The following is a 15,013-nucleotide window of genomic DNA, read 5'->3' as shown; positions in this document are numbered from 1 at the left end:
GTTTGCAGTGTCACCTTATATCGTATTCTGGCGTCGGCCTCTCCGACGTCGGTGCAATGAACCATTGGGGTAGTGGTCCGGGCCACTGCAACAAGAGGTCCACAATCTGTAACCGGTCAAGGTTCAAACGTTCAAAGACGACGTCCCCCTTCACTGCAGGTTCTTTGCGGTTCAACGTTCGTTCTCGGTAGTAGGTTTGCTGAGCCCTGTCTTCTCAAGTCCACCAACTGCTGTACCCGGGAACTCAAAGGTAAGCACTTACATCAATACTGCCAGCATCAGAGCAACAGTAGCGTTTGCACAGGATGGTCCGCGCGCAGGGAAAGATGGTGAGCGTCGCGCGCATGAGCGATCAAAATCCCCGGCCATCGCTTCACCCGCTTCAGCCCGGGTTCCCCAAGAAGCGCGCACGCGCTGATGTCGCCGCAGAACCCCACCGAACCCACGTCCGTGCGCGTGATCCGTGGCCTTCACCCGACCCCGGAGCGGAGCGCGACCACACGCCCGGCGTCCGCACGTCCCATATTCCCTGTGTCCCGTGCGGACGAGCCGGGGGCTTGTCGCCCACAACGAAGCATAGAAGCCGGGGGCAGTCTGACCGAGGCGCACGCGCCCACAGGACCGCACTCGCCGCATCCACAATCGCCGGTCCCGCCCCGAGCGGCGGCGAAAGTTCCGGTATCTCTCTGTCGGTCGCTGCGCCGAACATCTATCAGCGCACGTGCGCACAGAAAGTAAGTTGCAGCACTCACAGGGCACTCGGCCTCAGTGCCTGGTTTGCTCCACTTGGCCGACCTAGCATGCGAAGTAGAGAAGTCGATACCGTCGGGTTTGAAATCGGCGGGCCGAACAGGTGCGTTCTCGTGTCCGTGCAAATCATCAGCAGTGGTCGTGAACGCGGCCGCCGCGAATGCCGGTCTCTGGCGACGATGTTCTGCGACACGGCCGCTGCATCACTGACGGCCAACCTAAACGGACGAGAGACGGCACTTCGAACGCTGGAGACGCGAGCCGAGGCGGAAGGTGCCGGACGATGGGTGATTATGCGGTCCGTACAGGGCATACAATACAGAGGGACAAAGCGTTGGCAGAGCAGAGCGGAAATGCGTCGTACAAGTACAGCGGTGCATGGGGTATAGATAGGAGTATCTGAGATCTGTCGATGCGGCGTGATGGGAGGCGTTATAGAGTATGGCCGATGGAGGACGATAGATGGTGATGCCGGGGATGTCGGGCACAGGGCGTTGACCATGTACACGGGCGTGGCATATGTTCGGAACGAGAAGACGGGGCGGGGAACGGTTCGTCAAACCGACGTGAGATAGGAACGTGGGGTGCAAGTGTTGGTCGAGCGATGCTGCAGAAATCCACCTCTCGCTCCGCACCAGACAGGCCGCGACACGGGGTTCACGCCCACATGCCCAACACTCGATTCGGTGCAGCACGACAGGGAGGCCTTGCGGAACGCCAGTCCAAGGTTTGCAAGAAGCCGGTGGGGAGCGAGGGATCCATCGATCATGGGTGGTGGACGGATGCCTAGTGACGTTGACGAGAAGCTTGGGCCAGCCGCGAGTGGGTCGAGAACGGTCGAGAGAAGCGTCTACGCGCCGCGGAAGCCGCAGTCCAGCAGCGCCTCGTTGCGCGCCCATGGTCCGACGCGCGACGCGCCTCAAATGACCTCACAGTCGAAGAGCTGCAGGACGTCGTCGTCGGCCATGTCGCGCGGCGGCCACGGACGCTTCCGGAGGTAGATGAGCGGCGCGAGGTCGATCGCGTGGTTTTTGCGCATCGCCGCCGACTGCGCGCAGTTCAGGTCCGGCTGGCGCGTCCTCAGCTCCTCCTCGGGCCACCGTGGTGGGCTCCACGGCGGTGGTTTGAGCGCGGGGAGGTGTATACCCGGGCCGGCACTCCCCTGCGGCATGGCGGAGGCGGGTGGGCGGAGGGTGAAGAGCTGCGACACGGGTGGACCACCGTCTGGCGGTGAGTCGAGCGTGTAGAGCGAGCGGGGGAGGAAGCTCGAGGTGGAGTCGAGCGAGGACGGCGTCCTCACGTCCCGGCCTCCGAAGAGCGGGGGCCCTGAGGCGGCGTCTGGACGCGCTCGCTGGCGGGCCATCCTTGCGGCGGTGTACATGCCGGACGGGATGGTGTCGCGGAGGGCGGCGAGTTCGGGGAAGTCGTCGATGGTGCACAGGCGCTCAAGCGTCTCGCCGGTGAAGTACGCGACTGGAGAAGCACCGGGTGGCGGGGTGGGCGGGGGCGCAAACACGAATAGATGGGATGGGCATTGGATAAGAGAACGGCATCAGCCTCGGGCTATCTATCAGTATAGGCGCGAGAACCCACCGAGATGCCACTTCCTCCGGCCGGTCGGAGTGTCGACGTAGACCGAGTACGTCTGCTTGATCAGCCGGCTCCCGTAGCTGAAGGGCGCGAGGAAGAGGTTCGGATGAACGAGGCACGAGGAGAGGGTGGCGCACACGCACATGAGAGAGGAGAGGAGCTCATCAGCCTCGAAGTCGGGAAGCTTTTCTTGATAGTAGAGGAATTCCTGATATCGAGGGGTGGTGCGGGTGAGACGGCAGGCGGTCGGGCGGAAGAGAGGAGGAGTCTCACGTCGCGAACTCTGGAGGGACCCCATCTCCTACCATCGGTCCACCGTTCTATGCCGGCAGCCTGAGGGACAGGCGTTGGGTAGCGTGTGGCGGGAGGGAGTAGGAGAACGTACGGAAGAGGTTCCTGGGCCGGCGTTGCGCTCCTCCCATACACAGACGCAGCCAGAGTGGATGTAGCGGCGTTCCTCTATGTCGAGGCGTTTGGAGACGATGGGGAGGATGCCGAGGGAGACGGCGTGGAAGATGATGTGTGCATCGGCAAGGTTGCGGATGCGGAGGCCAGTGAATGTAGGGAGCTGCATTCGCGCAGCAGGGGAGGAAGTAGGATGGGGAGAAGGGACGCGGGCGAGGTTTGTGTGGTGAGCATTGGGGAAGGAGGCCTATGTATCAGGCTCACGCTGGTGCGAATCGTGAGCAAGCGCCTGAGCCCCGGCGGTGATGGGACGGAGGGATCGCGCGCCGGCCTTGGCGCCTCGCGGCTCACTGACAGCCTACCAAAGCTGTGCCGCCCTTGTCCCTGCGGATTCTGTCTCCCCGCCCATCGCCCTATCTCTCTCTCTCTCTCTCTCTCTCTCTCTCCAAGAGCCCCTCTCGGAGGCTATCCGAGCCCCTCTCTCAGAGTCTCTCCTATCCCCTTCCCAGTGTCCGAGATGCCCTCGAGCAGAACTCAACCATGGCCATCTATCGTCCAATCAGACCGGAGTCCTTCCATGCGGAGAACCCTCGGTGAGAGATATGTACGCCTCAGTTCCGCAAGCGCCATCTCTCTCCCTCCTCAGGCACCCGCAGCGGTGCATCCGCCTCCGATACCCCCGAGTTCATTCGCCATATCAAGAAACTACAAGCAATATGCACTCCCCACCCGGCCACAGCAATTCTAGCAAGATGCCCGAAATCCCCGGGGGAAAGGTACTTCTGAGGGGTAATGCTCTCCATCAGGGAAGACGAATCGACATGGGCGTATCCCACCATACGCCCGGCAGCGCTCAGTCCGGTCCCCGACTAGAATTCGGGCCCTTTCGCTGCGTCCGCGCGCGCTCGGGCGGCATACTTACGAGAACTTCGTCAGGTCGCAACTCGGATCAGCTTCGAAAGCACAGGTGCGAGCAAGGCTTCATGAATCACTGATAAGTAACCACATCTTGGACGTCAATGCAGTCGCCCAGGCGCCAAGGGACGAGCAGTGAGTGTGCGAAGTCGTGGCCCCGGGATCACTGCAGGGGCGATGGCACGCTTATTTGTCAAAATCCCCTTCAAGTCGAGCTGTCATCGCTCCTCATGCCTCGGCTCTCCCGTCCTTCCCCAATGTCGTGTTGTCTCTTCGACGCCTCTTTTGATCTCGATAGCATTTCAGTTCCATGCACGAATGAAGTCAAATTCCTCTCACGAGACGTAAATCAGGTCTAGTTCTGTTGCCAAAGCCTTACATCACCGCACTGAGTCCGATATCCAGTGATACGAGCTCTAACCTCGACAGGTATGAGCATGTATCTTCAGCAAGTGATCAGCGGCTCCGGTCATGACTTCGGGCGGGTACGATGCCGTTCTAAAGTTGCAGCTCTACAACGTTGTGGTGTTTCGCGTACACGCAGCATCACGCATGACCTTGGAAACCGAGTCGCCCGGGGAAAAATAGACAGCTCTCGTAACGGAATCGATGCGCCGGTGGGTTTCGTCGTCGACTCCGGCCCAAACCGGCGTGCTGGCCTTTTGGACTGAACCGCTTGCAGCCGATGGTCTGACTCTTACACGACCGACTGAGAACGGGCCAAGGGGGATAGACACGAATGGTGAGATGTATGCGGCGAGAGCTAGCTTGCATTGAGGTCCCACCCTCCGGTTTGCTTCTGTGTTTATCCCATTCATCACCCGTGAGGGCGGAGCCCTACGGTAGGTGGTACGCACAGAAGGTTGCCTGATGAGGAGGCTGGTGCATACAGGGAGGATGTTATGTATGCCCTCGAGGAGGGCCGGACGGGCCGGGTATACGAGCCAATATGTACGGTACGCGGTACGTATGTTAGTAGACCGGGGTCAAGCGAGCAGAGGAAATGTCAATGATGCGACATCACCGCGGGGAACTTCGAGGCAGGATAGGGTGGCGAGACCGTAATGCAGTCGCCGAAACCAAACTACCAAAGCAATTCGGACCGATCGAGGTCCGCCTGCAGTGTCCCACCCTCCTCACCAACATTTACTGTGATCTGAGGACCGAACCCGAGTGGCCGCGACGGTGACACCCCATGGATCCGGAGCTGGAAGCAGACTTAAGGCATGCACTTTCGTCGGCACTCACAAGACCTCCTTCTGCTTATCGCTTCCCCCGGCTTACCTTCTTTTCAGACTTGCAATCTCACGCCACAAGACTGAGTCTTGTTCAGCTCCCTGATGAAGATAAAAGACAATACGACATGGCGCTAGATACTCTATGAGACAACGTCCGGCAGAGAAAAGTAAAGAAAAGTAAGTTAGAGCCAGTATGCTGCAACGACAGTGTGAGTACGTAGCGATATATCGATATACATTTAGCGAGAGAGAAGTCCAAGGTGGAGGAGATCAGCAGGTAGATCGTGCGAACAGCCGTAGCAGCCTCACGCAGCGCCCCGCGCCCCGTGGCGGCGCGACGGCGAGGAAAGGGAAGCCGCTCAGGCTTAGTGGCCGTCGGCGTACGGGTCCGCGTAGCGCGACGAGCCGCCCTCGGCGCCGTACAGCGCGCCCTTGCTCTCGTGCGACTCCGCGTCGTGCAGGTTCCGGTACGCGGAGGGCGCCCGGTGTCCTTCTTGCGCCGGCCGACGACGACGGCGATGATCCCGCCGAGGATGCCGAGCCCGAGGAGGGCGGCGAGGACGATGATGATGATCTCGTAGAGCTTCGCCTTCTTCTCCCACGAGTCCTCGCCCGACGTGCCGTCGTTCGCGACGGCGCCCTGCGCGATGAGGGTGTCCTTGTCGTCGCCGTAGTCGGACGAGGAAGCGGACGAGTAGCTGTACGCGCTGCTGGTGTACGCGGGCGTGCTGCTGTGTACGTCGTCACGGCACTGTCGTAGGCGTCGGTCATGCCGGAGGCGTATGTCACGGAAACGGAGGACGTGGGTAAGCCGAGGAGTCGTAGACCGAGGTCGAGGAGGTCGCATACGCGCTGGAATCGGAGGTTGCATACGCGCTGGAATCGGTGGTTGCATACGCGCTCGAGTTGGAGGTCATATACGCGCTCGAACCGGAAGTCGCATACGCGACCGAATCGGAGGTTGTGTACGCGGAGGACGAAGCGTAGGAGGCGAAGGCAGAGGTGTAGCCGTTCATCGCGCCCGCCGTCTTCCAGTTGTCGTTTGAGGGCTGGATGGGCATGAACTTATAGTAAGGCGAGTTGGACTGCTGGTCGAGACCGGAACGGTAGTAGAACGCAGACACTAAATGACAGTCAGACCCGCACGAAAAGCCGCCGGACCAAAGAGGGCTACTTACTGAACTGGAAGCCGAAGATGACGTCGTATTCAGGGCGAGCGTCGACCGCGCCGCCGCCGGGCATGACGATGGAACCCATGCACTCGCCACTCCCGTCCGGGTTCTTGGCGACCAGGACCTCGGAGAACACCTGGTACTTTGCGCCGTCGATCGAGATCTCGAGCTTGATTTCAGCCTCGCAGGGGATTGCGTAGTAGTGGTAGCTGTCTCCGGCGACGACTTTGGCACCAGAGATGCTGCCGTAAATCGCGTCGGCCCATTCGGAGGGCATGACGGACCAGCGACTCGAGGTGTCGATGGCGACGACGACCTTAGACGAGTCTGCCTGGTAGACAGAGGTGTTCGTGAAGTACTGCTGGTCAGAGACGTAGATGTAGCGGTCAGTGTAGATCGTGCCGTCACCGCGAGTGTAGACATAAGGCTCGCTGTTGATGCCGTTGAGGTCGGGGAGACCGTACTGCGTAACGATGCTCGAGTTAACGCTGAGGGACTCCCACGAAAGGGTTTCGCCAGGGACCATGACACCGGCCAGGCTGACGGCGGAGTCAGAGGGGGAGGCCTCGGTCCAGTCGTAGAACGTAAGGGTGTCGTAGTACCACTTGCTGTAGTCCTGGGGCCATTTGGTAGCGAGGTAGGAGTAGATGGGGTTCATCGGCTGGGTCATGTCTACACCAAGGTAGGCCGACTTGATGGTGTCGTAGTTGATCGCCGGCAGACCATCAGGCCAACTGCCCGCGGAGACTGGAACGGGTGTCACGGGCTGCACGGGCATGAGGTTTCAGTGCAAGCCACTCACAGTACTCGACGGTAAACTCCTCGTCAAAGATCCCGACCGTCTCACGGCCATCCTGAACTGTATGTGCGCATAAGCAAACGGGCACAGGGACATACAATCCCGCTCCACGGCGATCGCAGATTCGCACACCAAATGGATACTCACCCTGGATCTGGACGCTCTCGTCGATAGTGATCGTCCGCACGTTTCCCTGTGCGGCGGCGTACTTGCCGTCGTAGAGGATGAGGCCGCTCCTGCAATGCGAGACGGCAAGGTCAGCCACTTGTTTCGGCGGCGCCAAGAGTTGGGCGGCAGTAGCCACGGAAACAGGGCAAAGACGTACCAGCTGCTGTCGAGGTAGGCGGCGTAGGTCTGCTGTTGGACCTCGATGGCCAGGTAAAGACTGGTCAGATTCTTGTTGATGTACAGGAGGTTGTCGAGGTAGTCGCTGGCATCGCGGCTCGCGAGGTGGGAGGAGGCGGAGCGGCGGAGGTGTGCGAACGGGCCGGGGGCACGACAAAGAGCGGGGGCGGCAAAGGAAGAGGCAAGGAAAAGGGCGGCGAGCGCAGAGGAAAGGGAGGAGGAAAACATGCCTTGAAGACCGGGCAGGAGGGAGCGGAAGACAAGACTGAGGGGACGTGATCACGCAGTGGCAGCCTTATAGGCCTCGCGTCGCGACGCGTTGGCTGTGAGCGGGCACGCACCGCTCGCGATTGATCCCATCCTGTGCTTGGGGCGCAGGCGCTTCCGATTTGCCCGGACGCCGCCCACTGCCCCCCGCCCCGGCCGTGCGCCATTCCCCTCTCGGCCGTGCGCGTCGCACAACTTGTCGTGTAAGTAGTAGTAGCAGCAGCAGGTGGGCGGCGGCCCCGGATGTGCTCCCGAGCCATTGCAGCCGCTCCCGACTCTCGAGGACATGCGGCGCGCGCAGAATACTGCGACCACGACTGCACCGGATATGCCTCCATCTCAACTCCATCCAGCCATCCGCGCGCCCCTAAAATTACAGCCCCTCGCGCCCGCGCCCGTCCCAGCTGCTGTCACCCACAATACCATCGCTTCTTCTGCTCTGTCTTCATACGCGCGCATTCACTCCACGGCCACGTCAGCACACGCAATTTTCTGCAGGCTCGTTATCATCAGTTGCGACCGCGCCAAGCCCTTTTGATCACGACCACAAAGTAGCGGGAGGCGGCGCGGCAGTTGCTTCTGAAAGTGCAGCGTGTTCGCCACCCCCTGAACCCAAGGTCACCTGCCGCCCGACGTCCCCGCTTACGCTCGACGAGGCTCGTCCAGAGCACAATGTCAAACGGCTTGCTCGTGTCCAAGTACACGAACACGGTGACTCTGAGGCGAGGAAGCTACTGATGTGCGCAGTGAGCCGCAGTGAGCCGCGAAAGTCGCCCCGAGAGCACGAGGACAGGTCGACCTCGTTGCAGCCGCGGAAACTGCAGGTTCTCTCCAAGGTTTCTTGCAGTACGTTACGCGACAGCCACGCAGCTCCTGTACGCACACTCGGGGAACGATTCCCGCGAGAACGTGCGCCGGATGTGTGATGACGAATACGTCCGCGCCTCCGGTCTCGCGCGCACACGAAGCGGTGCTGCCTTTGCACTGAGCATGCCCGGAGGTGATACGCCTTGGCGACGGGGGTCGCTGCTGTGAGACCCGTGACTTGCTTGAGACTTTGAGGCCATGTTATTTCAGAAGCAGCGTCAAGTAGGGCAGTCGTAGCAGCATAATTACAGGATGTCACCGCAACGTTGCACTCCTGGAGGGCGCGAAACACTCAATTGTCTGCGTGGATACGCCACCGATGATGTCGGGGTTTCAGACCTGTGAAGAGCACGCGCCGTGCACCTGGGCCACTTCAGGCTAGCAGTGTATCGCAAGTTCGAGCAACAGGTTACTTTCCTATGAGATTCGCCCGCGATGGACAGCAGATACGTATATTACAAGGGATGCACTGATATATGATGACTATGCGTACGGGTGCGATGCTGAGGGTAGGATGCGATGAGAGAGGAGAGCTAGGGTCTGGGGGCTACAAAGAGAATCAAGAGATGCAGTCCAAATTGACTACCATTCGAATTCGCTGCCATAGTGGTCAGCTGAACGAACTCTGGAAAAAGCGCTTCGACAACTCACCCGGTGCACTTGGCAAAGAGGTAGTCTTTACCATTGACATGGATCATGCCGTCCTTGAGAACACACTTCCATTTGTTCTTGACGCGAGCGACCTGATGGGGGCATGGAGGATGGGCTGCAAAGCGCGCAAGAAAGGAAGTGGTAGACTCACCTTGTCATAGGTACAGAACACAATGTCACTGTCAGCCGCGCCGCCTTCTATGCCATCCTGCTCGTTGTCTGAATCCGAGTCATCCAGGTCGCTGTTGATAGCCTCCAAGTCTTCAGCTTGCGGGGCCGCTGTGCTCTGCGACGGCTGAGGGAGCGAAGGATGCGATGATCTCGGAGCGTAGCCCTGACTGGGTGGAGGAGACGGAGACTCCGATTCCGACGACGACGGACCATCCACCTGAGGGATGCGCGGGGGCTGCCCGTTTGTCGCTGGAGGGTAGCGAGCAGTGGGAGGCGCAGGTGCCTGACTCGCGGCATTCGCCGGACGCCCGTTCATTGGCGCATACGAGGGTTGCGAGGGACCTCCCGGCCTCGCGGAAAGTTGGGGCCCAGGCAAAGGAGGGATCCCGTAGGCAGTGGCGCTCAGCATGTAGCGATTGTCCACCGGCTCCGTCTTGACGTGGGGCTGACCGGGGACTTGCATGGGATGAGGTGGAGGGGCGTACGCCGTGTGGGGAGGATAATGCCCGTGGGGCATGGTATGCATCGGGTGAGGTGGATAGCTCGGGTGCGCGGGTACGGGTGGCGGTTGGGCCTGAGTGGGCTCAAAGTCGGCGACGTGAGAAGCTATGACCTTCGCCTCCCATTTCTAGGGGCCGGAAAGCTGGGTAAATGAACGATTAGGAAGACGAATGATGGTATACTCACGCTCTGCAAATCAGCCAGAACGTCCTCAGGGACGCCGAAGTCATCGAACTCGGGTTTTATATTGGCGATCACGTCGTCGATGACGGCACGATAGATGGAGGGCTCAACGAGAAATACACCGTCATCAAACGGTCTGGTTAGAATACATCTGCGGTGAGCAGCTCACCACTATCTTATTCGACATCGCGCCGCTTAGCTCCCGGGACCGTTGAGAACAGCGAGCTCGGGGGCGGGACGGGTGGTGAGAGGAGGGGTCAAGGGGATAGCATTTATAGAAGGTGGCGATTGAGGGAAGAGGTGAACTCCGGTTCAAACTCCGCCTGGTGATATGTTTCCCGCGCACGGACCACCGGTATCCATGACGTCACCCTACCAGACACCCTCTTACTAGTGTGCCTCGCGGAATCACTCTCGAGATCTTCCACGCGTCCGGCTCCATCCCTGGGTGTCTCCAGCCTATCCTGGGACTCAGCTGTGCGTCAACCCCACTGACGTAGGCCTCGTCCAACCATGCATAAAAGCTCCCACATATCCCTCACTTCCCTCACGATAACCTCCCCTTGACGTAGTGAGCCAACGTATGCACACTCTCTAATGCGCGTCGTCTTACTGATCTCCTTCTCCAGACATGCCTCTCTTCCGCTCGTCCTCTCCTCCTCCGGCCCCACCTCCCGCTGAGGCCCCGACCCGCAGTGGCACGGGGTTCTTCTCTCGTGGCCGTGCCGAATCCCCCGAGCCCGTCTACAACCAATCCAACGGCAGCGCTTCTGTCCGTTCTGGGTCTATTCGCTCAGGAGGGTTCTTCTCCCGCCGTCGTTCGTCCTCATCAGATTCGGCGGGTCATCATGACCTAAAGAAGGATCCCTCCATCGTCGCTGCCCGCCAGATGGTGACCGACGCGGAGTCCGCGGAGTCCGCCGCCGACCGCGCTCTCATGGAGGCGCGCGCCGCTGTGCGTGCCACCAAGGAACATGTCAGGTTACTCGAGCAGGAAGCTTTGGAGGAGTAAGCATCCATCCTTGGGTTCCCAGCAAGTACTGACACATTCTTAGGGCTCGCCGGGCCAAGGCCAAGCAAGCCGAAGTGAAGGTCATCCAGAAGACCACAGGTCGCCTTGGTCGCCACGGCTGAGGAGGACATAGACTGTTGATACCCCCGGATCGGACATATGCCTTTCCTATTGTACCTCGCGCTACGATACCCTTCGTCGACTAATATCCCCGTCACCGATGTTTCTGGTGACGCTTTTGTCGGCGTTTCTGCTTTGGATACGCCCTCTTGAGTCCTTTGGCTTTTTTCTGTTCCGTGCAATATCCCCTCGCTGTACGATAACTTGCTTTGTACGAAGTACGAAATGCTACGATCATTGGTGTTGAGCGTGGACTTGCGGAGCTGACCGACCAATTGAGTAGACTCAGAGCATGCCACCAAGACAAACACGGATAAACAGCGAGCGCGGCACAGGGCAGTTGCGCCAGTGGGCGACATATCTGCTGCCACCATTCACCATGAAGGGACTGTTCGTCTCTCTTCTGCTCAGCGGCCTCTGCCAGGCTGTTCGAGTATACCTCCATCCTGACCCTTCGCTTCCTCCCCGCCTCTCGACCAACCACGCCGGCGCCGTCCTTTCGTCTCATCTTGGTCTGGAACGGTTCGAGGATGCCGTCCCGGCATTCTTTGGGGAGCAAGAGGTGATGGTCGGAGCGGGGCTTGGTACAGGACTTCTGTTGACCATTAGTGAAGAGGACGTCCACGGTGCGTCTGGGTAGTCTGGCCGAATGCGCAGGTTACTTACACAGGAGCAGACGTCGTCCCTCACGCTCTCAAGAAGTCCTCCTTCTCCGTCTCCTCCGTGAACCCCGATTCTCTTTCCTCCATCATACCCTCTTACCTTGACCGTGCGCACCATGTCTACTCGCACGTATACGAGAACTCCGCCTCCTCCCGTCTCGTCGCCTCAATCAAGGACTTCCTCGACGGCGACTACGCCCCCGACCGCTTTGCCGCGTTCGACCTCTCTGCCCTCTCCACTCTCAAGCACACACTCGGCGCGGACGATGAGTCCGTCGTTGCCGCCTACACCGCTCTCCACTCCACCCTTGTCTCCCTCCTAGCCCGCCCGGACGTCAAGCTCGCGCTGGTCTCCGTGCCCACGCCCGGCGCCGGCCTCGCCCGGCGCCAGCAGCCCCCGCAGTCGCCGCTCCCTCCGTCGCTCCCCGGCTCGGAGCCTATCGACTCGATCTCGACGTGCTACTCGAGCGCGGATGTGTGCGGGAACGCGACGAGCGCATGCAGCGGCCACGGCACGTGCACCGGCGCGAGCAAGGCGGGGCGGACGTGCTTCGTGTGCGCGTGCTCGACCACGAAGGACGCGAAGGGCCGGCGGGAGAACTGGGCGGGCCGCGCGTGCGAGCGCAAGGACGTGAGCGGGTGCGTGGCTTGTTATGCCGTCTCGGTGCGCAGTGGGTGGGGCGCTGACTGTGCGCGGACTCTACATTTACAGGCCGTTTGTTCTCCTCGCCGGCACGACGGTTGCGCTCCTGCTTCTCGTTGGGGGGTCCGTTGCGCTTCTTGGTGCGGTTGGGAGCGACAAGTTGCCCAGCGTTCTGATTGGTGGTGTTGCGCACAGCAATCACTGAAGGAGGATGTACATATCGTATGCCGTGCGTGTAATGCGTCTATAACTTTTGCTCCGACATGACGACACGAGTCTGCACTCGCGTTCTGAGGGCTGTATGTGGTCCATTCCGTCCATACTGTCTCCGGTCCTTCCATTGCGATCCAGGACGTCCATCTACTCGGGCACAACGACGGGCAGTTCTTCGGCCACCTCGTCGTCGTCCCCGTCAGCGTCTAGAGACGCTCCAAGGGAACCCGCTACGCGTTCGAAGGCAATACTGGTGAAGATGTGACTCCCCGTTTTCGAGCGGGTAGTGCCCTGAGCAGCGGCTTGCAGGTGGAAGAGAAAGCGAGTAATGAGGATAGCGGTGACGCTGCGTCGTGAGCCAACGCATCAGAGTGGGTCATGGAGAGAGCCTGTCCAAAACTCACGGGTCGGTGAACCCTGTGACGTAGCTGACGCTCTTAAGAGGCGAGCTACCCTAGACCTCATTGCGTTAGGAGTGGCGAAGGTTGGCGGTGGCAGAGGGTGAACTCACCTTAGAGTAGAGCGTTAGAAGGAGGTGGAGCAGATTGAACAGCATCAGAGCGCTGGAGGATTGGCGTCATGAGAACTGGGTCTTCTGCTGCGCTGCATGCTGCCGGGTCTATGTACTGACATGAAGTATACGGTGCCTGTGTGCGAAAGCGTCGGTCGCGATGTGGGTGGTTCATCTATAGGAAATCACGTACCATCGCGAAGAAGGACCTCAGCCAAAGTGGCCCCTCCGTCTGTCTTGAGCGAGTGTCTCCGTTCTCGGTACAACCTACGCCAGGTCAGACCAATCAAGAATACATCTGCAGCGATCAGGCTCGTCCGAGAGGCAATCGTCACTGGACACATCCAGGTCAGTCGGCAGAAGAACGAACAGAGCCGTGGGTCACACACATCTGAAGACACTCTCTGAGCAAATGTTCCGCACAAGCGGAGAGAAGGGGCGTACTTTTGTGAGAGCTGCCGGCTGATGGGTGCGTGCTTGAGCATCCTATCAGCGGCACGTTTTTACCACCTGAGCCCAGCACCACATTCGCCTAACCAGATAACGTTGTCGCTTGTAGAAAAAATCAGAGAATCGCTCATACGTACGATGTTGATGCCGAAGGGTACAGAGGAAAGCAGCAACACGAGCACGGACAAGGTCCAGTTTGCACTCACTCCGTACGCTCGCATTGCGGAAAACGCTGTTTTGGAGTTAAAGTCATGGTTTTGCGCATGTGTACCCCGATGTTCGTACCTGCCCAAAAGAGGTATTGCGTAGCGAGCAAGACTTGGATCGCTTGACCCGAACGATTGCAGCTAGACATGGTATAAGCATGCGGACCAAAAGACTGTCCACAAGGTCTATGCATACTCCTGGGGAGGGAAATAGCTGAGCACGGGAACATGTGAGCGTAGTATGACGCTTACTGTGGATGACATGGGCTGAAAGTCCGTGCGGAGTTCGAGCAGCCGAACACCCAAGCTGATATATCTGGTGAAGAAGAACAAGACAGACGCGCCAGTCCATCGCCGGACCAGAATAGTCTGAACTCTCGTCCTGAGGTGATGATGTGCTCCCATGCGACCACGACTACGATTGTAGTCAGTAGAGGTTCGCTGCTAGCCTAAAGCATCTACTCACTGACAGATGCCGTTCCCCAGCGACGAGCAGCTATGCTAGCTGACTGCATGAGTATGAAACCTGGGCTGAATGCGTCAGTACCCACAATGTATCATAATCCGAGGTAAGAGCTGCTATGCTCGGGGGAGAGGACATGGTGAATTGAGCGATGAGGTTTCATCACCGCGGTCGAGGTTTTTGAGTGTACTCGATGAGCTCCCATGTCGCCTTGTCAACGTCAAAAGTCTGACTTCTCGGACTCAATTTGAAGTAGGGTGGACATCGGTGGAACAAGCAAATCACTGATCAATCAACGCTGTCGAGTAGGTGCACGTAGCTCTCAAGAACACTCATTGAAAGTGCATTCGAAGGGACACTGTAGCAGCGCAAATGCCAGGAGGGGATTTCGAAGATGTCAGGGCTGAGGTACAACGTCAGCGATATTCCTGAAAGCTTGACAGAGGTCAGGGCTCACCAAGTTCAACTCCGAACTCAAGGACGTTCGATGGGCAAGAGCTATATGCTCTTGTCAAAGAAGGTGCAATACAACTGTCTACGCCCACCTTCTCGGCAGATACAGCATGGCATGCTCATGATCGTAACAATAGCATTGAGAATCGATGCACTGTCTGTGTTCAAGCTGTGATGATGTCGAGGGTTCGAGTGCCAAGCCCGCGCAAGACGGCGCTGGCTCAGGCCCCTCGGCTTTGGGCGGTCCGGGCGCCGAGAGCCCTGCGCAGGTACTGCCTCCCAACGGTTGAGCATTCGCAATGAGCACCAAACTGCGCCCAATACACCTTTCTTCCCCCCCTCACCTCCTTACAGTCTGCCTGGCTGTCTCTCACCATGTCTGCCACCGAAGAAGCACCACACAGTTCCGACGGAGCCAAGCTGGAG

General features: G+C 59.2%; 6 protein-coding genes across 6 annotated transcripts; 2 read left to right on the top strand and 4 right to left on the bottom strand.

The window, feature by feature from the left end:
* Positions 1 to 1,669: 1,669 nt before the first annotated feature.
* On the bottom strand, positions 1,670 to 2,914 carry BXZ73DRAFT_90428 (Gti1/Pac2 family-domain-containing protein; the record flags this gene model as incomplete). Its single annotated transcript, XM_048025632.1, has 5 exons — positions 1,670 to 2,223; positions 2,344 to 2,420; positions 2,484 to 2,548; positions 2,614 to 2,673; positions 2,726 to 2,914. The coding sequence occupies 5 exons, from the start codon at positions 2,912 to 2,914 to the stop codon at positions 1,670 to 1,672; spliced, it is 945 nt and encodes a 314-aa protein (XP_047877214.1).
* Positions 2,915 to 5,263: 2,349 nt separating this feature from the next.
* Positions 5,264 to 7,442, bottom strand: BXZ73DRAFT_90427 (uncharacterized protein; the record flags this gene model as incomplete). Its single annotated transcript, XM_048025631.1, has 7 exons — positions 5,264 to 5,344; positions 5,407 to 5,629; positions 5,688 to 6,021; positions 6,077 to 6,817; positions 6,873 to 6,929; positions 7,017 to 7,105; positions 7,195 to 7,442. The coding sequence occupies 7 exons, from the start codon at positions 7,440 to 7,442 to the stop codon at positions 5,264 to 5,266; spliced, it is 1,773 nt and encodes a 590-aa protein (XP_047877213.1).
* A 1,488-nt stretch (positions 7,443 to 8,930) lies between these two features.
* Positions 8,931 to 10,217, bottom strand: BXZ73DRAFT_102113 (transcription factor IIA alpha/beta subunit; the record flags this gene model as incomplete). The annotated part of the gene is made up of 5 exons (XM_048015118.1): positions 8,931 to 8,946; positions 9,000 to 9,091; positions 9,151 to 9,798; positions 9,858 to 9,990; positions 10,201 to 10,217. 5 exons carry the CDS (start codon positions 10,215 to 10,217, stop codon positions 8,931 to 8,933), a joined length of 906 nt encoding a protein of 301 aa, XP_047877212.1.
* Positions 10,218 to 10,485: 268 nt separating this feature from the next.
* Positions 10,486 to 10,988, top strand: BXZ73DRAFT_102112 (uncharacterized protein; the record flags this gene model as incomplete). Its single annotated transcript, XM_048015117.1, has 2 exons — positions 10,486 to 10,862; positions 10,910 to 10,988. 2 exons carry the CDS (start codon positions 10,486 to 10,488, stop codon positions 10,986 to 10,988), a joined length of 456 nt encoding a protein of 151 aa, XP_047877211.1.
* A 377-nt stretch (positions 10,989 to 11,365) lies between these two features.
* On the top strand, positions 11,366 to 12,496 carry BXZ73DRAFT_47983 (uncharacterized protein; the record flags this gene model as incomplete). Its single annotated transcript, XM_048019968.1, has 3 exons — positions 11,366 to 11,612; positions 11,663 to 12,287; positions 12,361 to 12,496. The coding sequence occupies 3 exons, from the start codon at positions 11,366 to 11,368 to the stop codon at positions 12,494 to 12,496; spliced, it is 1,008 nt and encodes a 335-aa protein (XP_047877210.1).
* Positions 12,497 to 12,651: 155 nt separating this feature from the next.
* Positions 12,652 to 14,272, bottom strand: BXZ73DRAFT_102110 (uncharacterized protein; the record flags this gene model as incomplete). Its single annotated transcript, XM_048015116.1, has 11 exons — positions 12,652 to 12,850; positions 12,909 to 12,958; positions 13,016 to 13,067; positions 13,136 to 13,151; positions 13,209 to 13,282; positions 13,751 to 13,812; positions 13,868 to 13,885; positions 13,924 to 13,978; positions 14,032 to 14,086; positions 14,138 to 14,172; positions 14,223 to 14,272. 11 exons carry the CDS (start codon positions 14,270 to 14,272, stop codon positions 12,652 to 12,654), a joined length of 666 nt encoding a protein of 221 aa, XP_047877209.1.
* Between the last annotated feature and the right edge of the window lie 741 nt (positions 14,273 to 15,013).

This window comes from Epithele typhae, assembly GCF_022376455.1.
Source record: "Epithele typhae strain CBS 203.58 chromosome Unknown BXZ73scaffold_29, whole genome shotgun sequence".
NCBI classification, from domain to species: domain Eukaryota; kingdom Fungi; phylum Basidiomycota; class Agaricomycetes; order Polyporales; family Epitheliaceae; genus Epithele; species Epithele typhae.
This window is presented reverse-complemented; position numbering and strand designations above follow the sequence as displayed.